A 24,772-nucleotide genomic window follows, 5' to 3' on the forward strand; every position below is an offset into this window, starting at 1 on the left:
ACCCTGTCAGAGAGGAGCAAGCTGCCACTGCTTCATTGTTGTACTGCCAAGGACATAAGCACTGGATGCAATTGGGTGCATTTGCCCTGCAGTTAAAGGAGGAGCTCCTTCCTGTGTATGAAGCACAGACTGCCAGTGATTTTTGGTAGTGAAGGTCCAAACCTGTTCTGGTAATTCAGATATTAATCCAAAAAGCAAGGGCCCCAAGGTTGTCTTTGGATCTCCTATATATTACTTTCCAGTCTGTGACAGCAGACAAACCCTCCTATATCTATTTAATTCTACTTCTCTGATATTTTTTCCTTCTGCCTCATCTTCAGAGATCAATGAATTAAAGCCAGACATTAGCAACTCTTGTAGCTGAAAACATATTTTGGGGGAAGGGATATTATGCTCTGCCTTTGATTTGCATCAAATAGGAGATGCACATAAAGTCTGAAATGACAGGTTTAGGCATACTTGTTACCACATCGCAGCTGCAGGTTATAAAATGACTACAGTAGTCTATTGTAGTTACAAAATGACCTAGTTATTTTATAATGAGTCCTGGCAGAAGCATTGTCTAATTGCAGTAAAAAGTTTACCCAGAACACATTTAACTTCAACCTGATACATGTGGCATTGTTAACTTTATGTAATGCTAGTCAATCGGGAGGATATGTTTTGCACAGAAGAGGTGTGCAGGACTTACCATGCTTATGGGAATGTAGTATGAGCATTATCCACATAGAGATTTATGTTGCATTTGTTCCAGTCAGTAACAGTAGGTTGTAAGACTCTTAGCATGAATCATTTAGGGGGAAAATTATTGTTTTATCGTATGCAGACAGTGGATTTAATATATTGTAAAATCTTTAGAAGCAGCACTTTTTCCAGTTTAATTGGCTGTGTCATTCTTGTCTGAAAGGGGAAAATAGTGATTTAAAGTACATACTCAAAATTCTGTATGCCTGGCTGCTAGTCAGAAAGGGGGAAAAAACAACTTAAGAAAGGTAAAAAAAAAAAAGGCATCCCAGTATAAACACAGGTTTAATCTTGCCTGAGCTTCACCTGCAGTTCACTGTTGAAACCCTGTTGAATGCACTCATTATAGGACCAATATTTTGAAATTAAGGAAATAGTATTGAAGTTCTGACTCCGATTACACAGATGTGTTGTCAGACTCATTGACACTTTTGTAATTTTCTCCATTCCCTGCACTGTGAATCTGTTCTTGATACTTATATTTAGACATCAGATCTTATTACTTTCTTTTGCAGCTCTATCCAACCTTCTGGTTTTCTTCTGCCATCACAGCACTACCCAAGGATTAATCTATTTTTTTCTCTGGAGTTTTATATTCCCATGTTTTTCTTGCCTGTTGCCAGACACATATTCTTCATGTGTTACAAAGTGGCAGCAGCTAGCTTGGCTCTTTTGAATCCCTGGACAAAGGTCAATGTCCAGAGAATGGAAATACTCAGGAGCTGGAAACATTATGGCTTTACACTTCAAACTTGTAAAGAGCTTGTTAGGGTTGTAATTGTCCTTCAGATGGTAATAGTCTGGCAGTCTACTGTGTACCTGGGAAATTAATCTATGGCGAACTTCTCTACAATGTAATTTTTTACTAGTCTGACTTGTTTAAACCTGGGCAGATGTTTCCTGCCATTTGGTCACAGCAGGGAACCTGTGTGCTGGGAATCGGGATGGGGCAGGGGATGCCCCTGCTCTGCCCAGCACCCCTCTGTAGCTGGAGGATGTCCGGTTGTCTCCATCTCTTCCTGCCTTCTCCCCCAGCCTTTGGCCATTTTAATTGGGAACAGCTCATGCTGTTACTGGTTATTGTGGCTCTGCCAACCTTGGCTCTGTGTGTGCATGCTGCTGGCCAAAACACAGCATGTCCTCTCATGTCACTGCTCTCATGTCCTCAGGACTGGTTCTGGGACCCAGTACTGAAACCCTTCTGTCCATGATGCAGGCATTGGTATGAAGTGCCAAGACATTGGGCATTCCTGCATGTGCAAAATGCCTCGTGTGACGTTTTCAGGTGTTGTCCTTGCTGTGCTCTTACTGGTACCAGTTTTCATGTGACTTCAGAGAGAGTAGAGGATTAGCTGGTTTCCAGAGGGTTAATGGCTTTTGTCTGGCAAACCTTTGCTTAGAAAATTAATGGACATTAATCTCAGGTCACGGGGGCCTATGACACTTCAAATATTCAGTGCAGTCAGTAACACTTTATAGTGATAAGGCTGTGATTTCTGCATTTGATCATGAGTGATTTATGAAAATTTAGTAAATGGTGAAGCACCAGTTCCCTCTCAGCTGCAGACTGGAGTCCTCTCTGTGCAGAATTGCATGACTTAAAATCATGCAGAGTTGCTCCCATTCCTCTAGAAAATTTTATTTTTCACACACAATCCCCACAGGAGCATGGCTTGAGATGAGGGAGGTACATGAAGTAATTCCTATATTTAGTTTAAAAAACAAAGCCCCTTTATCTTATTCATACCTTTTCAGCAGCTGTAAGCAATGCAAACCAAAACCAAGGTGTGACAGACCAGCGTGCCCATGAGAGTCCCATTAGTTGTCTTTGGCTTTCCTGCCTAAGGGAAAACTGACTTGGAACGCACAAAATTTCATCATACCTGAGCCCCCCCATATCAGCTGAGAGACACAGCTGTCTCAGGGATTGCTGAACGTGGTTGTGCTAGAAAACCCTGTTACTTTGGGTGGTGTAAGCAGTCCTTGAAATGAATCCTAAACTTGGAATAACTTGTTTTGGGCTTTTTCAGCTTCTCACCATGTAGAAAAGCTGATGTTACCTCTGTGCCAACTGGGTAATTGAAAACTTAATTAAAAAGATACAGATTGTTTCTGCAGTAGTCTTCTGATGATTTAATCTTGCACATGCTCACTTTTTTCCCCCTTTACAAGAATCAGTGCCTTCTCCTTGTCTTCCCCTCATCCTCCTTTCATACACCTACAGAATTGAGAATAAAACCTCCAAATCTACTGAGAAATTACAGTTTGAGTTCTCAAAAGCATCTAGTGTGGAAATGGCAATTTACAGGCAACCAACTTAGATATGTTGGTTTGAAAAGTGCATTAACTATCTGGTATCTGAATATCAGGTTTGATTTGGATATTTCAAGTTAGATGCCAAATACTTCCACAGTTATTTGTCTCTTAAAACTGTAGGCTTCTAATTTCTCACAGAAACAAAAAAGTAGTGGGAAAGGAATGTATGTTAGACAATGCTGAAATTGCAAATGTGAATAGCTTGTACAGGAATTGAGCTGTTAACGGATTCCAGTCAGTTCTTACAAATCTGCTACATTTTACTTTAAATTCACCCAAGTATCATGCTAACTACAGATTTCATATTTAGCTTTAGATTATGCCATTGTTTAGATTATGCTTTAGTTAAAGCACAACTAGTTAGAAAGACATTGCTGCTTCTGCCTTCCTTTTTCAAAATTTTGCTTAAACATGATTTTCTTTGTTTCAAAGTCCTGTTGTCTGTCATAGCACCCATTGAAAGTGAATGGAAAAATGTCATGACAATTCATCTTAAGCCTATAATTTTTAATCTGAGACAGCAGCTCACATGAGAGGGTTGTGATTGTCTTTGTGGCAGAATATAGGGGAGTATTCAGACACTCATGTTAGCCTGGCAGATTAGATTGCTGGGTGGGTTTCCTTTTCTTGCTGGTCATCATGCCACTGGCCACTCTGTATGGCATCCCTATGATGTACCAGTTTGTGAACCCCACACATTGCCTTCAAAGGGTCTGATGTAGATTTCTTATTCTTTAAATTGCTTAGTTCATAGTAAGCTCTATTTATTATTAACACTTTGTGTCAGTTTGTGTAACTCAGAAGTTCAGCCGTCACATGGAATTTCCCTCCGTGTACATGTTTTCTGCCATGCCATATACTTTCTGTGACTGGTATAGGTCAAGACCACACATTTGTTGCTTCAGTTCATTAATGATCAAGTATCTGCCTTATTGACTGCCTCAAGGTCCTCATTCCTCTGTCACTTAGTTTTAAGCAGTTAACCACATGAGCAGATCTGATCCTTGTCTAAACATCTCTGTTCCTGGCTGTCATTGCCAGTAAATTGTGGATGGGACAGACAAACCAGCCTTTTTTAAGCATCTCTTCATGCCATACCATTTCTTTGTCCCAGTCTTGATCTCTAGCAGTGCTTGGTTTCTGCCCTTCTCTCTGTATCACTAAGAAATCTGATCTCATGAGACATCTGTATTACAAAGTGAAGGGTTTTGCAGAGGGTTATTTTAAGTTTCCAGTTAGGCTTCTAGCATGGGTAGTTTTGCTAGGATTAAGTTAATCTGTGTGAATATTCTTCTGTCTCTCAGCCTCAGATCTCTTAGGTCAGCTCTATAAAAGTACTTTTTTGTGTAGTAGTCTATGGTAGAGCATGTCAGCCAGTCCATAGTACTGATAATACTATTAACCTTTAAAGAGCAGACCTCCAAAAGAGCTGGGAGCACTTTTTTCTTGTTGACTTTGCTGGGAACTGGGAATTCAGCACTCAACCTATGGCAATGAGTCCGCATGAAACTCCAGACAGCTTTTCATGCACCAGTTGAGCAGTACTTGGTTGGCAGAGTTAAATTTTACTTGGTACCTAATAGCTGGGTTGTCTCAGTTCTCATGAGAAAAACTCAGGGTTGTCAGTGTATGAGAAAATTGAGGGTGTGTATGTAACTGGGAAGGCCCTATTACCATGTCTGTGTATCTGCAGTTGTAAAACATGATCTACGGCAGCACAAACTTTAAAATTTGGTGGCATCCCAGGAAGTACTTAATTGTGTTTGTGCTTCACTACAAGGCTGTCTCCTTTTCTGGAATTTATTTTAGCTAATTAGTTGGAAATGTCAAAGTAGTATTTCAGATGACAGAAACATCATATATTATCATACATAAAGCAAAGCAATCAACTCTTTTGACAAATATTTATTGTGGTGTTGCCTTTAATTAAATCTTCAGAACTCCTAGACATAGAGCAGGTTCTTCCAAAAAGGAGGCCTTCCCAGCACTGTCAATGAGCATGTGACTGATGGGGCTTAATTGAACCTAGTGCTTGAAGAGTTGGTGACCTAAACATGAAGATACCAACATGACACAATTTCATAATATAGGTGTCTGATATTTTGGCAAAATCCCAAAACAATTGCCCTTTGCTCTCCCCTACCCTCCCACAACTTTGCCATAGATACCACAAATGCATTATGCTGGAGAAGATGCTTCTCCAGTCACTCCTATTCTTCCACTGGAACAATTTACAGGAGAAAAAATTTCTGTGCACTTGTGCTGCTGAGATAAATAATACTGAGAAGTAGGGCTGTATATTTAAAAAAAAAATTAAATAATTTTTTTTTTTTTAGTTCTTCGGGTTACTCGTGGAAACATGTTACAAATGTGACTGGTTAGTTTCCCTTAAACAGGTAGATATTGTAGATAATGTGTCACTGAAAAATAATTCCTGACAGATAAACAGTTCTGCCAGCCATCAAATAATACTGTAAAACAAAACGGTTCTGCTTATCATTTTCCATTTCTTCATGCCTGTCAAACTGTTTATTTGTGCATTATCCATCACAAATGGTCTGTGTGTTTTCCTGCTCATCTGCTGTGGTCATGGTTTTTACCTTCTCTGTAGGAGGACCTGTGCACACTTGTCCAAATGCAATACTCCTCAGCTGCCACTAATCTTTGCCTTCATCTTTGCAAAGATGCCCTTTGGAAGTGCTGCATGAGGTTTCTCTCTCTCATGGCCATTTAGAAAGTGTATTAACCTCTATGTATGTTTTCATTCTTTTTTTTTTTTTTTTCCAGGCAGAAACAGCACCAGAAAGTGGCCAAGATGGTCCCAATGTTCAGATCAGCTCAGGGCAGCACAACTCTGATGCCGCAGGAGCAGGTGGCTCAGCAGCCTCACAGAGCATGGTTGCTCCAGCTGGGGTCTCAGCAGGTACTTCAGCTGCAGCATCGTTTTTCATAAGGTAGTTTTTCACCTTCCTACTTTCTGTAACTGCTCACAGGTCTTTAAATGTTTGTGAAATGATGTTGAATCTTTGCCATGGGTAGAAAGTGCACGTGGTGCTGGTTGTTGAGAGGTGGAGTTTGTCACCTAGTTCTAACTGTGGCTTTCCACTGCCCCTGGGGAGCAGAGATGTGATGGTGACACCCCATTTCTGTCTGGACACCTGAGCAGGAACCTCTGTTGACCAAAACTCAAGAAAACATGCGTTGGTCTTTGTCTAGTCCTTAATAGATATTTCCACTGTAGCAAGTCTGTTATTCTGTAGGTCTCCTCAGAGCAGAAGCTGAAATAACGAGTTTTTTTCACTCATATCTAACTAAAAAAGTTAGTCTTATTCAGTAGCATGGCCTATGTTGTGCAAATAATTTTTTTCCGTAGTTGGTAGCAGGTTAAGACATACTTTTTAGCAGTAGCCCAGAACAAATTCTTTTTATTTTCCATTCCAGGGTCTTATAACATAAATGATGTTAGTTTTGTTTGTGAAATGTTTGTTGTAATTAGCAATGTTGATTAAATGCAATAAGCTGTCAAGCAGATGGTATTTAAAACAACAAAAATCAGGGCTTTGTACTTTCATTCCAAACTCCTTTTTTTAATTCAGAACTGAATATGTTTTGAGATGATATTGAAAAACTTACATCTATGAATGGAATTAAAGTCAAATTTGTGCACAGAGTGCTTACACAATGGTAATTGTATTGTTTCCTTTATCTTTAATATACTTTGCATGATTAAATAAAGTTACAAGCTGACCTCAGAAGGAGCTTAATTTCTCAAGTTCTGTTTTTTAGAAGAACATTGTACAATGAGTCTTAAGCATTATATGCCTACATACCACAGTCTGTCTGTATGCAGGAGGTTGGGAAATGACTGCCCCAGGACTGGTGTGTCTAAGTTAGTGTTTTGTGTCTCTGCTAAGTGCTGCAGGTTTAAAGATAGCACAGAGAAATGGTTGCCTTCAGAGAGTGATTTGTTTCATTTTAAGATAGGTATCTGAAATCAGTGGGAGCAGAAGAGGAAAGTTTAAGGGGAAAAGCTCAGGCATCTCTCTTATTTAGTTACCTAAATAAGGACAGATTAATCCTCTCTAAAGTATCTAGATTGAACAGAATTGCAGCTTTCATTACAGTATTTCATACTGTGGGTATGAACAGTGTGATTTAGCTTAATCTAAATCTTGGATTTATTTTAGTGTGAATCTGTATTTCATAAAGACTGACTTTCACTGGGGAATCCAGAAAATAAAATGCTGTCTTCGGAAGAGAGAGAAAGAAATCAGTGCCAAATAATCATAGAATCATAGAACAGAATCATAGAATAATTAGGGTTGGAAAGGACCTTAAGATCATCAAGTTCCAACCCCCCTGCCATGGGAAGGGACACCTCCCACTAAACCATCTCACCCAAGGCCTCGTCCAGCCTGGTCTTGAGCACTGCCAGGGATGGAGCATTCACAACCTCCCTGGGCAACCCATTCCAGTGCCTCACCACCCTAACAGGAAAGAATTTCCTTCTTATATCCAACCTAAACTTCCCTTGTTTAAGTTTTAACCCGTTACCCCTTGTCCTATCACTACGATGCCTAATGAAGAGTCCCTCTCCAGCATCCCTATAGGCCCCCTTCAGATACTGGAAGGCTGCTATGAGGTCTCCACGCAGCCTTCTCTTCTCCAGGCTGAACAGCCCCAACTTTCTCAGCCTGTCTTCATATGGGAGGTGCTCCAGTCCCCTGATCATCCTCGTGGCCCTCCTCTGGACTTGTTCCAACAGTTCTATGTCCTTTTTATGTTGAGGACACCAGAACTGCACACAGTACTCCAGGTGAGGTCTCATGACAGCAGAGTAGAGGGGCAGAATCACTTCCTTCAACCTGCTGGTCATGCTCCTTTTGATGCAGCCCAGGATACGGTTGGCTTTCTGGGCTGCAAGCGCACACTGCCGGCCCGTGTTCATTTTCTCATCGACCAACACCCCCAAGTCCTTCTCCACAGGGCTGCTCTGAATCTCTTCTCTGCCCAACCTGTAGCTGTGCCTGGGATTGCTCTGACCCAGGTGTAGGACCTTGCACTTAGCATGGTTAAACCTCATGAGGTTGGCATCAGCCCACCTCACAAGCGTGTTGAGGTCCCTCTGGATGGCATTCCTTCCCTCCAGCGTATCAACCGAACCACACAGCTTGGAGTCATCGGCAAACTTGCTGAGGGCGCACTCAATCCCACTGTCCATGTCAGCGACAAAGATGTTGAACAAGACCAGTCCCAACACCGATCCCTGAGGGACACCACTTGTTACTGGTCTCCAGCTGGACATTGAGCCATTGACCACAACTCTTTGTGTGCGGCCATCCAGCCAGTTCTTTATCCACCGAGTGGTCCATCCGTCAAACTGATGTCTCTCCAATATAGAGACAAGGATTTCATGTGGGACAGTGTTGAACTCTTTGCACAAGTCCAGGTAGATGACATCAACTGCTCTACCCCTGTCCATTAGCTCTGTAGCCCCATCATAGAAGGCCACCAAATTGGTCAGGCAGGATTTGCCCTTAGTGAAGCCATGCTGGCTGTCACCAAGCACCTTGTTGATTTTCATGTGCCTTAGCATGCCTTCCAGGAGAATGTGCTCCAAGATTTTGCCAGGCACAGAGGTGAGACTGACTGCTCTGTAATTCCCCGGGTCATCCATTTTCCCCTTCTTGAAAATGGGGGTTATATTTCCCTTTTTCCAGTCATCGGGAACTTCACCTGACTGCCATGATTTCTCAAATATGATGGCCAGCGGCTTCGCAACTTCATTCACCAGCTCCTTCAGGACCTGAGGATGGATTTCATCAGGTCCCATGGACTTGTGCATGTTCAGATTTTTAAGATGGTCTCGAACCAGATCCTCTCCTACAGTAGGCCTAGGGTCTTCATTCTCACAGTCCCTGAATCTGCCTTTCAAGACTTGGGTGGTGCAGTCAGAGGCTTTGCCAGTGAAGACCAAAGCAAAGAATTCATTCAGAACCTCAGCCTTCTCCAAATCCTGTGTAGCCAGTTCTTCTGAGAGCTTCCTGAGGGGCCTACATTCTCCCTACTCTGTTTTTTATTTGCTACATACCTATAGAATCCCTTCCTGTTATCTTTAATACCTCTAGCTAAGTTTAATTCTAACTGGGCCTTAGCTTTCCTAACCTGGTCCCTAGCTTCCTGAGCAACATCCCTATATTCTTCCCATGCCACCTGTCCTTGCTTCCACTTTTTGTAAGCCTCTTTTTTCAACTGAATTTTCCTCAGCAGCTCCTTATCCATCCAAGGAGGTCTCCTGGCCCTCCTGCTGCACTTCCTTCTAGCTGGGATGCAACACTCCTGAGCTTGTAGCAGGTGATCCTTGAATATCAACCAACAGTCTTGGGCATCTCTGCCCTCTAGGGCTGTATCCCATGGAACCTTACTAAGCAGGTTCCTAAAGAGGCCAAAGTCTGCTCTCTTGAAGTCCAGGGCAGTGAGCTTGCTGCACGCTCCTCTCACTGTCCTGAGGAACTCAAATTCAACCATCTCATGATCGCTGCATCCAAGGCTGCCCTGGAGCGTCACATTTCCAATGAGCCCTTCCCTGTTGGTGAGCACGAGGTCAAGCATGGCACCTCTCCTTGTCGGCTCCTCTATTACTTGCAGAAGGAAGTTGTCTTCCACACAATCGAGGAACCTCCTGGATTGTTTGTGCCGGGCCGTCCCATCCCTCCAACAGATGTCAGAGTGATTGAAGTCCCCCATGAGAACAAGGGCCTGTGAGCGTGAGGCTTTTCCTATCTGTCTATGGAGTGCTTCATCCGCAGGTTCTCCTTGACCAGTCGGTCTGTAACAGATCCCCACAGTAATGTCTCCCATCGCTGTTCTCCCTTTAACCCTGACCCACAAACTCTCTGTTAACTGCTCACCTGTCCCCAGACAGAGTTCCATACTCTCCAGCCTATCCCTAACATAAAGGGCAACTCCCCATCCCTGTGGGCCAGGCCTGTCTTTTCTAAAGAGCCTGTAACCTTCCATTCCAACACTCCAGTCATAGGAGCCATCCCACCATGTTTCTGTGATGCCTATTATATCATACCCCTGTCGACATGCACACATCTCTAATTCCTCTTGTTTGTTCCCCATACTATGGGCGTTTGTATGGAGGCATCTGAGCTGAGCTCCAAATGAAGCCGGCTCATTGGCTGGAGCAGCTGGGATATCTCTACATTGCTCCAAGCATTTATTATAGGTTCTGGCAACTGACTGGGTGTGTTGGGATGGAATGATGCCCCCCTCCCCCAACACATCTGGTTTAAAGCCTCCTTGACCAGTCTGGCAAGCCTCCTACCAAAACTGCTCTTTCTCTTCTTTATCATCAGACCAGCTCCACCAGCCCCCACTAGACCTGGCCTACAAACTTGGGTCCCATGTTCAAGACACCCAAACCCCTGACTATGACACCACCCTTTTAACCATTTATTGACCTGGCTGATCATCCTAGCTTTTTTTAGGTCCTTCCCTGTATCCTGGACAATTGACGAAAAGGCTATCTGAGCTCCAGAGCCCCTAACCACCTCCCCCAGGGCTCTGTAGTCCTTATGTTTCCCAGGGTACTACTATCTATATCCCTAGCGCCCATATGTATCACCAATAATAATCTGAAATAACCCCCAAAATCTTCTCTCCCAGTGATGCTTCTGTCTCACTGATCAGCAAAACTCAGTTTTTGCTTTGTTGTAATGTAATTGTTGCTGGCTTGATTCAAAGATTCTTGCAGTCAGCAGCAAGACCATGAATGACATCATTGTGCATTGGATCAGGCCCTTATCATGAATCTGTCTTTGCCTTGAGTGAATCAAAGTTTTATAGCTTTAGAAGCTATGTGCTATCTAAAAACATTTTAAAACCCATTAGTACATTGCTTATTCCGTATCCATATTTCCTTTGTGCAAAATCGATTCTCCTCAGTTTTTCAACCAAAGAACAGGGTTGGTTAGTTTTTTTTTTTTTTTTTGTGGTTGTTGTCACAGAGACTTAAGTGAGAAATAAAGTCTTCCTTTAACAGTTATTGGTTACCTAAATTAGCTGTGTAGCATTTTCGGGATCTTTCATCACACTGCTGATTAATGTATTTCAGCATTAATTTCTCAGTATTCCAGAGCCCAGCTAAGAATTTTAAAATTTAAAAGCAAGCATTCAAGAAACAAGTTGAGTTACAACTGTGATTAAAAACACAAGCTGAAATGCAGAAAATCTCAGTCTTGGGTAAGGTAGATCCATTATTGATCCCTGTCAGTTATAAGTATGTTGAGCCTCAGGCGGGTACTATTGCATAGTCCTGTCCAGGCTGCTATACCACCATTTGGCATTTTTACCTCAGGAGAGGCTACGTCTCCCACTGCTCCTCTTTCTGTTCTTACTCCCCATGCTGTTGAGGCCTTACGAATCCAAGTTTCCATGCTCTCTCCTGCCCGTAAACCATGCAGTCCTCAGTGGGAGGGAAGGGGGGAAATCTTCAAGGATGAATTAGAGACAGATGCTGGCAGAAATGAAGGTGAAAGTGACTTCTCCAAGGGCCACAAGTATTGGTATATCAACAGTTTGTTCAGTACTATGAGATATCACGCTTCTTTGCTTCAGCCTTTCCAGCCCCATCTCTTCTTTTTCTCTTTGCATCATCCATCCTCAAGCATGTTGAGGAAGAAGGTCATCCCTGCTTGAATCCTTTGGCGAAGCATCCAGTTCTGTCCTTCATCTGTCCGTTCAGTTAACCCTCTCTCAGCACCTAGAGATAAGAGAGGAGACGTGGCACTGCTGTTATGTCTTGTCCCTATTCATTGTATTTGCTGATTCATTCCTTACTGTGTTTCTCTCCTCAGCCCCTTAAATACTGAATTTCATAGTAGGGCCAGTGTGTTACTGTTAAAGCACAGAGCCTGGTGCATTTTCTTCCTTGTTCTCTACTGGAATAAACACAATTAATACCTTGATAATGACACACACATTTATTTATTTATTTATTCTCCAAATCATCACCCTCTTTTTTGACCAAATCTCCTGAGTACCTCCGTCTTTTTACAAGAGCTCTTTTGTAAAATGGATTGTGGTTGTTAACTTCAGCTTGGGAAAAGTGCTGTTTTGTCATAGAAATAATATGTTAAGATTCATTGTCTTGGAGTGCAGGGTTAGTTACTAAAGCCTTCATAGGGTGCTTGTGGAAACTGTGTCTGTTATTTCCTTAGCAGCAACAGCACTAGGTACGGATTTTTGTCATATGAGTAAAGGATTCCAGTCTTGTTCTTCATGAAACGGCGTTAACTGTTTGTACAGGTCCTAGCGCAGTTAGCTTTTGGACTGTGGCATGGTTTCCTGGCATCAAATAAATGTCTTTTCACATTAAAACTAGTCTCTCTTCAGTGAAATAACATCCTTTGACTCTTGCTTGTGGGCTGTCTTGTGTCTGGGAAGGGAGGAGATCTGTGCAGGTTTTTTTGGTTGGTTGATTTGTTTTTCACTCTAGTGTGTTCCTCAGTGGGAGTCATAGCTTTGTGTTTGTAAGGTCACAAATTCAAAAGACCAGGCAAAGAGTTCATGTCTTCATCTGGAAAGTAATAACTAAGAGCTGCAGCAAAATGTTTACCTGGTGATAAGAGGTACCCATGCTGAAAAATGAGTATCTTTAAGCTAGTCTTTGCAGTGAATATGTTGATTTTGTTAAGCATATGTGCAGCCCAAATCTACATATTCATCCAAAGCTTTTTCTCATTTGAATGTCATATTTAATTTCTGCAACCCTAATTATATTCTGCTTTAAAAAAAAAGTATTTTATTCATTACCTAGAAATGCAGAGTGTCTAGCATGGAAGTGCTAAGTATTCAAAATCAAAGCTGAGTATTCGAGCCAGCATACAGAAGCATATTAAGAAATTAAATCAGTTTTAAGCTTTTTTCCTTACTCTGATCTGTCATAGAAGGAAGAAAAGCATTGATTAACATCTGACTGCATTACACAAGCCAATTGCCAGGCATTTCTTCATGTTACTGAAGGACCAGAGTGTTTAGCAGAAAATGCAGCATCTCTGTAGGTCACTGACAGAATAAGAAAGCCGGAGCATAAAGCACAGCTCTTGGGCATGGTTGGCTGTGAATAGGCTTCCAGTTGACCCTTATGCTGCAGAAGTTTGATCTTGCATTCTTCAGATTTAAGAAGAATGCAGCTAGGCTTTTTCCCTGAACAAACTTTATATTACTAAGTGAAAATATGTGAGAGAGGTGTAGGACCCTTTTGTGGGCTATGCTTGCAACTGAGTATATTATTGGCATATTGTGATATAAAGCTGCAATAAACTATTGGGTTTTTTGTCACCTGGACACGTGGGGAAGGGAGGAAATTTCCAAGAATAGGCAGAAGGGCAGCAAGGAGGAGCAGAATAGGCATACACTCAAAAAGATGTTAATGGGCTAACTGCCAAAAGAGACGATTACTACTCCCCTGGGAGGAGAATCAAGGCACCTGAGAAATCAAGCCATCACCATTAACATGCCATTTCCACCTGTTGGTGGCTGTTGACAGTGGTGGCAATGCTGCTTGTGCTGCTGGGTTGGGGGTACAGTGCTCTGGTGAGTGTGTAGGTGTCTTGTCTATCTGCACAAAGGGCAATCTGGAAGGAAGTGTTCAAGGCCAGGTTGGACAGGGCTTTGAGCAACCTGGTCTAGTGGAAGTTGTCACTGCCCATGGCAGAGGGGTTGGAACTAGATGATCTTTAAAGGCCCCTTCCAACATAAACCATTCTATGAAGGTTTGAGTGGTGACAGGACAGCTGGAAAGAATCAAAGCTGTTTAGAAGAAAATATAATAAAAATACATATAAAAGCAAGCAACCCTGAACAATGTTGAGCAGATGACAAAATGTATTATGTAACCCTTCTTAAATTTTAATCTTGTTTGATGTTAGATTGTCTTCACATCTTTTCAAACTGGTTTGCTCAGAGGGTTGCTCTTGGGACTGCTGCCTTTGAAGCAGGGGAATAGCTGTATAGTTGCATCTACTTTTCCTTCCATTTACCTGCTTTTGTTAAATGAATTTGTCTTCCAAATATAGCACTCACTATGCACTCAGTAGTTTTTTTTTTAGGGTTCTAAATTATTTGCAATGTTGCTGGTCTTTTCTTGGTTAAAACCATTTAAGTTTTATAACTTAATCACACCCATTATCTTTCCACTCTTGTTATATTCCTGCATGTTTGATAAAGCTTTGTCAATATAGACATGATATAAAACATTACCCATGACACGCTTTTTACAAGCAGCTTTTCTTAGCGAGACATAACATACAGTCTCTGAGTAACATAATTGAACATCTTAGGAGTTAAAATAAGCATAGTTGTCTTTTTCTAGATTCAGTATGTCATGATATTTTAATGTCTGTGAGTTGTGGATTAAAGAATCTAATTATTCACTAATGAGTAGTAATGGTACATATAAACTAAGGGTCACTAGCCTATTACAGGCACCTGATGGTTCACTGATAAGCATTCGGTCATTAGATTGACCATAAAATATAGTCAATAATTGAGGTTACTCATAGTGCAGACACCTTATCAGCTTTAGGCATGGTGGGACAGCTTGTCAGTACTCTGTACTGATTGTGCTGTGACTGAGCATATGATTAGGGTATTGAAGCAGTCTGTATCTAATGAAACTGCAGGAAAGGCATAGCAATATTAGCACAACCACTAAATGACTAATGTGTTTTTGTTCCAAGCCTCACACACTTCAATTAGTTCCAATAAACTCTGATCTAGTGTAATGGTAGGCAGAGAATTCAGATATTTTGTGTACAAGCTTTCATTAGTCAAAATTTGTAATGTTTCGGGGACAGATGAAATCTGTGTGGCTTTGAATGAAAAATGATGAAAATAGTTAAGACTGTCACTGCCATTTGTACTTTTTTTTTTTTAAGTTTTATTCTTGCATTTTTTAGATTTAGAATACTTTCTGAGACAACGCCTAGTGCCTGATTTAAAAGATGAAGCTGACAGCAGCAAATTAGATGTGTACATATTCTGCTTTAAGGTCCATTCATGCAGTTCATGTATGCTTACACATATACATCTAAACTTAGAATGTTTTCCATAGCATTTTGTAACTTATGGAACATTAGTCAAATAGTCTAGTTCTTGAAGGCTTTTGTAGAGGTATTGATTTTACTGTGCTTCAAACTGTTGCTGAGAAAATAACTTCAGAACCTATTCTTTCATGATTTTTTTTTTCCTTGAGGATGCCTTAACTTTCATAAATTATTTAATATGGTGAAGGATGCAAACTGCCTTTTGTCTTTCTGAACTGCTGTTCAGGCTTCTGTGATGCGACCTTGGAAAGTAACCATAGAAACATGTTAAAGGCATCAACGGAAAATCAGTAGTTTGGTTTGACAGTGATGCAAATTCTGTGAAAGAAGATTATGATGTATTAGCAACACTTGAGGCATATATTACTGCTAACCTGTTAAACCTGATTATTCCATGACTATCAGTACTTTCAGAATTTAATGCAGGGGAAAAAAGCACAAAAAAAACTTTTTTTTTTCCCAAGTTGCCATGTTTAAGATGTTTCTGGCTAAATCACTTCAGCCTGCCATTCTCTGTCCTGTTAAAAAACAAGAATTATATTTCTGCTAAGCTTATAATGTAATTCACCAGTTCTCTGTATTTGATAGCTGTAAACTTTTACCCTGTACCCTGCTGAGATGCACTGGTATCCTGGCTTTGTGCAGAACTGGCACAATTTAAATCGCTTTGACAGATAAAGTGGATAACTGGGTTGTGGATAAGTAGTAGTTCACCAAGAGGTGAAGAAAATGCATGACTCACTGGATCCTGAGTTAGACCTTTTTATGCTGACCTGTGGTAGTTAAGCTAGTCTGTGAGGATGAAACAGAAGTGCTAGCTATAGTTACAAGTCATCGTAGTAAATTCTTGGTGGATGATAGGTCAAGGGAAGAAGAATCGCTTATTAAAACTTCCTTGTTATGCATAACCCACTCCCAAGAAATCCTGTATTAAGGTGATGTGGGAAAATTAAATTTTAATTAGTTACCTAGGATAGTGAGGTATCAGCACTTCCCAATTAAGACTGCCTCACTGGCAGATATATCCAAAACCCCATGCATGGTTGTCCCTGCTGCACAGTGCTGTAGCAGTATTATAGGATATGTGGGGCTCTTCAGGAAAGTGTTGGCTTTCTGGCATTAATGCAGCTCGACAGTGTCTGGTGCATCAACCCTTCTTCGTTAAATGTCCCACTTCCTGTTGCTGCCACTTTGCTGCTGTTAGGAAGGTGGCAGAGCAATCTGCAGCTTGGGGGCAAGCTACAGATGTGCAGATGAGGTGGAGCATCCAACTGTTTTAGGGAGAGTCAGGTATATAATTAGTCTTTTCCCCTTTATGAATCCATCCTCTGCTAGAGCAGTCTGGTCCCTGCAGAGTCCTCCCCAGTGCACGGTGCTGGAAAGGGGGATGCCTTCGCAGTTGCCTTTTCCTCTCTGCATGGAGCTGGAGAGAGCAAGAAAGCCCTCATGCAGATGTGTAAATGGAGATGAAGTGGGTGCCACTGAAGGGCTTGCCTCGCCTTGCTGGTGCCATGCCATGGCTGCTGGAATGTGGTTGCTGTCTGGCCCTGGAGAGTAAACATGTAGCACAGCACTATGTGGAGACAGGAGACGGGGCAGGGTATGCAGCATTGTGCAGTATCTTGTATCATCGGGGCAGCTTAAGCGTTCCTAGTTGCTGTGGCAGCATAATACTGCCTGTAATTAAGGACAAACAAAACTGTATGCTTTAGGTATATCCTGTTTCATGTTAGCCTGTAAGGAGGTTAAATTAGAAGGTAAGCCTTTATTTAGTAGGCTTTGTTCTTGGAAACAGAAGTGACTCAGGACAGCATGTTTAAGAGCAGGACATCATTACTGATATCATGGCTAATGCTACATCATACATTTACTCAGAGCTTTATCAGCATAGGTCAGCCAGACTCTCTGCTATGAAGAGCTCATCTGTGATGACTGTGAGACTGATGGGGCAAACAGAGATGAGACACAAAGTTGTAGTTCAGCAAAGGGAGGAAGTAAGGAAATTGGAGTAGATGAGAAGAGAAGCCAGGTAGAATTTTGGACATTGCATTGCTGAATTGGAACATGCTGAAAGCATGAAAAATGTTCCAAAGACAAACACTGTGATCAAGGATGGGGCTATTTAATTAGAGGTGGGAGGCACTGAATGATCAACCAAGGTGAAGAGGATTTGAGAGTGTCAAAGGAAACTGGTTGAGAAAGAGGTGACCAGATGGAGCAGCATTTGACATCTAGGAGTCATTGCCTTAGAAGACAAAGCTCCCATGTATAGAGCGTTAGGAATCATGTGTGAACCAAAGAGAGATTGTGTGAGGCATCAGTGTCAGGGAAGTGTCAGACAGAGAAGCCTCACTTGGATAATGCAGGCCATGGGTTGTGTTTGGAGTAGGTTTGGCTATGCTGGGGGTGGCAAAATGAAGAAAGGAGGGAGCCTGGTGCCAGTCAGTTTGGCAGGAAATACGAGGAGGAGACAGTGAAAGAGGGGCCAAAAAATGGATCTGGTGATGTTGGGACCCTGTGGTGAGGTGGGGATTTCAGAGAAGGTGTTCTAGGTTTTTACTCCAGGTTCATAGCAAAAGCAGAATTTGGGCATAACAAAACACTTGCAGTGTTTGCTGCTGACCACATGCCTTAAAGATCTTTATCATGTGAAGCCACCCCTGGGGAGCGCTGATTTTTGTCAGCCCTGAGTTCCTTGATGGATTATAATGCTGGAGGTCCTGGAGCACCAGAGGCAGTCCCCCCCAAGAGATGCAGCAACTCTTTGAGCTGCTGTGGGTGGTTGGATGCAGACTGCTGCTGAAGCAATTGGGTCTTAGATGAGCTCTATATTCTGGGGCATTGATGATGCCCTGGAGAGAGAGCAAACCAGAATAAATTAAAACAGGTGTGCTCACAGATACGTCAGAAGGGAGAATTTGTGCCTTCAGAGACACCCAGGTTTGTATAAATTTGTGGGGGTAAATGGTGGTCAGTAGAAAGGATTTTCAGACTAGGGAAAAGCCTGAAATATTTATGGATAATCTTGACTGGAGTCGTGCAGATATTTCTTTGTCCTCTCTTTTATTTTCTGCTTTCCTGAACTTTAAATTTTCTCCCTTTATTTAAGGATTTTTCATATGATAAATTTATATTTTCTCATTCATCCATAGTTGAATGCACTTGATTATTCTGTTTTCTTGAATATATGAAATCTTGCTGTTGTCTAGCTACCAGTCTCTTTTTCCCTTTGGTTTCTTCCCTTCTTTCTGCCCTTCCTAGCTTGACAAGAGGACCACTTCTGCCTCCCTCCCAGTCTGCCTGGTTTTTTGGTTCCTGAACACCAGTGCTTGCTCTGACTCCGTTATTTGGGGCTCCTCAGCTGTTTGCTGCAGTGGGAATGGAGCATTCCATAGGTAAAATGATAACGGTGGCTTTCCTGTGGGGATGTAATTTGACAGTTTGCACCTGTTTGCAACTTTATTAGTGACTTTCAGACTCTTCGAATAACATACTTGACTATTTTAGTACTTTGTTAAGACAGGCAGACTGAAGTGAAATAGTTAAATCAGAGTGATAGTCAATTGGATATTTAGTTTTCATGGCTGACTTGCAGTCATGCAAGTCATACATGTTAGACTTGCAATCTAACGCTCAGCTCCTGGTGTGTAGGATGTGGTTTGCAGGGCAGATGGACTTTAAAGTGACACTGTCTCTATTTTGAGCTAGACTGCTTTGCTTGCTTGTGCTTGTGGCAAAGTAAGACATCCCACTTTATCATTTATAACAAAAATGAAATGTAAAGCCAAAATAATGCACCAGCAATATAGTTGCAGTGTTTGATCAACTGCAGGATTATTCTGAAGGTACTTTAAATTCTCTGTGAAATAGCAGTGAATTTTGGCTTTCTATAACTTCCCTCATCCTTCCTGCTGATGATGGAAGATATTTCTTTTGGCAGGACATTTCAAAGAGCTTAGCCAGTTCCTCATTCGGTATCAGTGCTGCTCTTGGGGTTGCTTTCTGCTTTGCTGGGCTTTTCATGTCCTCAGTGATGGAGCTCACTTATTAAGAAGCACTGCTCTATGGAGTTTTTACTGCAAGGAAATGATTTAGTGTAAGTTAATCAGCATAAAATGAATCTAAAAGTTATTAGTGAAGCCTGTTGGAGTCGAGGGCAAGCTTCAGAATATTCTTTGATTATGTGTCATGAGCAGGTCTTCAGGGGTTGCTTATTTCTGCTGAAATTTGAAGTTACTATCTTTGGGTCAGAAGTAGTCATATCTCTGCAGTGATGGAAGGACATGGACCTGACATTTTCCTGCTAAGTGCTGTTTTAAATGGTGCTGCAATTTCAGCCTATTATATCTCTGAGTGGTATTGTTTCAGAACTGATGTCAGTTAAATCACAGGGATGCTGGGCTTTAAGAAGACCATGTATGTTCCTCCTCTGTTTAAAAATACTCATTGTGTGGGCATATCAATTCTGTACTTGGGTGACTTCCACTGCATCATTTACTGCTGTCAGTGACCATTTAACTCGCTAACAGTAGGAATAAGTAAATGCCCCCCTGAGAAGTTATTTTTTTGGCAGTATAGGTGCCAAGCCTTTGACAAAGCATCTGAAATAAAACCTGGCTGAAGTGGGAATAAATTCTCTGTGGATTTTCTAGATATACACTAACGTGGAACTGAGGGAACTGGAGGTGATGAGAAAGGTATGTTTGTGGGGGTGGTGTGTTGGGGCAAAGGAAGGTAACCTGAAAACTGGAGCTTTTATGGTAAAGGAGACTTTATAGTCAAAGATGCTAACTTATATTCAGACTGTTGTATGTGATCAGAAATGTGAAAATACTGAATTGTCCCCCTTTTCAGTCCTTTTCTTTCCTGTCTGGTGTTTGCCTTAATCTAGTGCTTCAGATGAAACCTTGTTAGCCATGTCCTGTATTTTATCTCTCATCCATTCCACTTGCAGACATGCCTGTTTCTTCCCTGGAGCAGCCTGGATGAGCAGAATGCTTTTGCTTTTCATACCAGGTTGTTTTTGATGAATAGCATGGAGTGTAATATCTTTTGCAACAAAAATTATTTATTGCCTAGTAAGTCTTTTTGATATTGGCTTCTTTCTGTATATCAGGAGCTGATATTACAGGGCAAATTTTTATATGATTTATCTAAGTAATTACTGTAATAATGAAGGGCTAGTTAGCACCATTGTTTATGTTTCATTATTGTAGTTTTAAAAATGTCTTTATTGCTTTTTCTTGATAGAATACAAATGAAACTAGAATTTTATTTTGCCAAGCTTTACTCACGACTCTGGCTTGCTGGCAAATAAGTCCCATTTTTTTTTTGCCTAAGTGTGCTTAGATTGATGTGGTTCAGCCTGCTTTAGCTCAGTTAGTTCATGAAACAGAGTGGTGAAATATTGCTGGCATTCAGGTAGCTATATTTTTAATTCATAGCTAGCTATGCAGTTTGCAGACTGGGAACTGACATATTTCTACATTAGGTGCTGACAATCTTGCTTACATAAAGATTAACCTACACAGGTTTTCAGCAGTTTGTCATATGGTACAACTGTAAACAGCAAGTATGGAAGCACAGCAATATGTTCATCTGCTCTTGCTTTGTTTAACATCATTAGTGAACAGAACTGGAAATGGTATGTGGCAGGCTGCGGTGACTAGCTGTTATTCTGATGTGTATATTAAAAAGTCAGTTCCAGAACCCTGGTCCTGGCTGCTGAAGCAGTGTTCTTCGGCCAGAAGTGTCTCTTGAATCTGTAAATTAAAGCAAATATAGAGCTGACATCACTCATGACAATTTTGTAGCAGCAGCCTCAGAAACTGCAGGTTTGGGAGAGCAGAAAAAATGGTTGGAGCGTTAGTCAGCACTCGTGAAGAGCTGGCCTTTAGCATATCTTAAACCTGGGGAAAAATTATGGAGAAGAGCTGTGAAAATTCTTTCTTGTATTCCTGTATGCGAATCACTTGAATGCTTGAAGATGGGCTTGGTTGTTTTCGTCTGTTTAAATAATAATGTGTAGCTGAGCTCTTGGGTCTGTACAGCATGAGGAAGCTCTTCTGATGTCGGGGGTACCCTGTGGGTTTGTTTTAACTTGTCATCTTCCAGAGGTCTTTTTGATCTTATCCCAAAGTGGCTTTCCCTGGTCTTTCTATACAGTGCCTGAATTCAGGTGAGTCTCAATTATTGCTCACTGATGCACAAAGCCTTGATTCCATACTTTAGAAGTAGAGTAGGGGGAGAGCAACAAGGATGGTCAGGAATCAAGGAAACTTGACCTGTAGGGAAAGATTGAAAGGACTGTGACTTTTTAATTTGTAAAAGAGAAGATTGGGGTGTGGTAGTGGTCTTCATAGAGGTAAGAGCTGCTGCAAGAGAAGGAAATAAGCTCCTCTGCATGTCTGCTGGGGTGGTGATGGTAAAATAAGGAACATGAATTCTAGCAAATCAGATTTATAGATTTTTTTTTTTTTTTTTTAGAGACATGAGGTGTGAATTTTCTAACGGTAAGACAAATTACACTGGAATTGATTGCCTCAGGAGGCTGTGGACTGTTTTCACTGGAGGTTTCTAAGAACAAGTTGGAGAAATTATATATTGAAATGTATTAGGTGAGGTTCATCCTGCCAGGGAGTGTTGGGAAAGTTATGGTAACCTGTTAAAATCCCTCTGGACCTGTCTTCTCTGATCAGCTGTGAGCAGATGATGTTCCTAACATGTCAGTATAGCTGATTTTTGTTTCTCCCATGCTGTTTTTAATAAGGGATAGTAAGAGAAAATTAAGAGATCACTCAAAGAGGCTGAAATTCAACACTGAATTGTAGGATTATGATATATGCAAGAGGTAAGGCATAAACTTAATCTAATATTGGGGGTACTTTCTTTCATAATGTTGGCTTGGTAATATCCACACAATATTAGTTGTGCTTTGACATTTTGGAATGTTTCAGAATAATGGTTTTCTATTGAGTCTTTATTACCGTCATCCATTATAAAAATGCCATTGTTTGAGGCTGTGCATTGTGATCCAGATGAGCTAGTTATTTATTGAGGAAGTTGAACCACTCAAATAAGGAACATTAATTGTTTGTTCTTTCTGGTAGTGCTTCTTAACAGCATTGCTGGGACAGCTAAGCAAATAAAGGTTTGGTACTATGCTTGTGTAATGGTGCTATATGTGAAGAAGTCTTTTTATCCTCGTGGATACATGTACACATCACAAGAACCTAGTAAGCTGGTTCTAGGGGTAAGAACCTCAAAATTTAACATACACTTTGTGACTCCTTGGATGAAATTTACTGTAGAAATACAGATGGTGCCAGTCCTTTCCAAACCTTCATGACAGGTATAGACATTGCCAATTTTCTCTTTAAAAATGTCTCTTTCTGAACCAGATTTTATTTTCCAGATAGAATACTAGCTAGTGGGAACGGATACCTTGTTTATTTTTAAGTTTGCTTGGGGTTTTGGGTAGCAACTGCACTGTTTCATTTGTACTATCCTTCTAATTTTAGAACTACAAATCAAACAGTAGTAGCGGTAATTAAAGTAATAATGTCAGCCAGGTTTATTCCGTGAGTTGCAGAAGGTTTGGGACAGAGTGCTTGAGGGTGTATTGTAGGACATCCGTCTATTTCTTGTTTGTATTGACGAGTAATTAAGAAACAATAACTGGAACTGCAGATACAATGACAGACTGTGACTTTCCCACTACTTCCTTTGGAGCTGGTTTGCAGTGGGAAAGTCTTGGGCTATTGGTTATGTGGCAGAGGAATGCTGCCTTGTTAGGCTGGGAACTGGGAAAGTTTGAACAGGTCTTACTTTAGAGTAAACCGATTCCCAGCATAAACTTGTTGTCCAGAATTTTTCAAGCTTTGCAGAGGGTTCAGAATCAGGATAAAAATTGCTCCAGTGAATCCTGTCAAGGTCAAAATGGAACTCTTGAGTAACTGTACCCTTGAGTAAACTCCGAAGTTCAGAATATTTAAGGCTTGGGCTGTACACTTCTTGACCCTTTCAGTGAAGACCTTAATCAGTCTCACAGTATGAATGATAACAGTGATGTTGGAAAGGAAAGGCTGGCTAATAGCACTAAAACTGTAAATATGTAATGAGTCATGCTGAAATGAATGTGCAGAAGTTTTATTATTTTTGCCAGTGAAGCCTAATAATGGGGAGTAGAACTCCCAGTTTCTACTTCCAACTTGTGGTGGTTTGTCCATAAACCCGCCATGTCAATGAAATCCTCTAGCTATTGCAGTTTGACCCATCTGTAGTATGTATCCCAGAGTATATTTTATATTACTCTTCCTTCCAAAGCTTAATAAATTCCACAAAGTGTTAAGCAATTTTTTTTTTATTTTGCATAACTATAAAAGTTTCAAATTCAGTTCTTTTTTTGTGGAGAAATTATGCCCACAAGGAACACTGTTCTTTAGGGATTTAAATTGTGCTGTTTACTCTCACAGCTATAATGTGTAGAATGTCTGCAGTGAGCCTAAGCTAGAAGTAGCTTCCTGTACATCAGAATATCTGAAATATTGTGTTAACTATATAGGCAGAATTTCACATTAAAAATTGTGTGGTTAATGGGCAGGCTTTGTAGCTACTGTTGCACGGTCTTATTCCCTAGATGCTGAGCATTATGTAATTGATCAGGCCATGATTTTTCTCACTGGTCTCATCCATGCATGGCAGAAAACCTAGTAATCTGTAAATTGTGTGGGGGAAAGAACGGGTTAGAGACTGTCCTTTGTCATTTGATATTTAAGTGCCTCTGCATGTGCCATTTATTAGTTTTAGTTTCCACTGTGACACCTAGCTATGAGAAAAGAACTCTCCAGAGCATCTTAAAAGACATATTCTATTAACGATGGAAAGAGTTAGGCAAAATGCAGACAGTACATATCACAGCCGGAGGTAAAAATAATATACATCAGTGTGTCTTATGCTTTAATGGGAAGTGAGGCATAAGTGTGTGTTGCTTATTTTCCCTTGCAAGAACGTATTGTGGAAAAGTGCTGTGGAAAATTGCTCTAGAAAAGTGGTGGAGGTTGAATGGGGAAAACAAAGGCAGGTGGAAAGCGTACATCTGTGTCAAAGCTATGACAAAATGCTTGGAAAATGCCCAGAAAAACAAATGACCGTAACACTTAAGTTTGCACAGTATTCTCTGCAGGTCATAGTTTTTTCCCTGTGAGGAAACAGAAGTTGATATTGGAGAGGGTCAGACAGCATACTGTGGTGCTGAAGGTGGATGTGAAGGCTTCCTGTGCAAGATTAAATTTGAGAAAAAGAAGCAAATCAGGAAATAGTCATGGCACCCAGTTAGGCTCCTACAGAAAGTGATATGGTGGAAGCCTGACTTTTGTCTTTCTGATGCTAGGCAAAAAGGGCCCAGTTTATAACAGCTCTGCCTTCTGTCTTCGTGGCACAAATTCCCCCTGATTATGCTCAGGTATGCTGAAGAAAAAAAAGAGAACTAGAAACTTAGCTGTAAATTCAGTAATGGGTTGATGGATAAGGACTGTAGAAAATTCAGCTCTCTGGAGTGTCTCAGAAATGGCTTCCTTTAAGGACATGAATTTTAC

General features: G+C 41.1%; 1 protein-coding gene across 2 annotated transcripts in view; it reads left to right on the plus strand.

Moving 5' to 3' along the window:
- KIF26A (kinesin family member 26A) overlaps positions 1-24,772 on the plus strand; it is a 108,549-nt gene that overhangs the window by 44,337 nt on the left and 39,440 nt on the right. For both annotated transcript variants that reach the window (XM_062628078.1, XM_062628079.1), the window contains exon 4: positions 5,848-6,014. In XM_062628078.1, the coding sequence (XP_062484062.1) occupies positions 5,848-6,014 (167 nt within the window). The remainder of the gene's footprint in view (positions 1-5,847; positions 6,015-24,772) is intronic.

Source organism: Pezoporus occidentalis, unplaced genomic scaffold (genome assembly GCF_034315485.1).
Source record: "Pezoporus occidentalis ecotype Australia unplaced genomic scaffold, CSIRO_AGI_Poc_V1 ctg31, whole genome shotgun sequence".
In the NCBI taxonomy this organism is placed as follows: domain Eukaryota; kingdom Metazoa; phylum Chordata; class Aves; order Psittaciformes; family Psittacidae; genus Pezoporus; species Pezoporus occidentalis.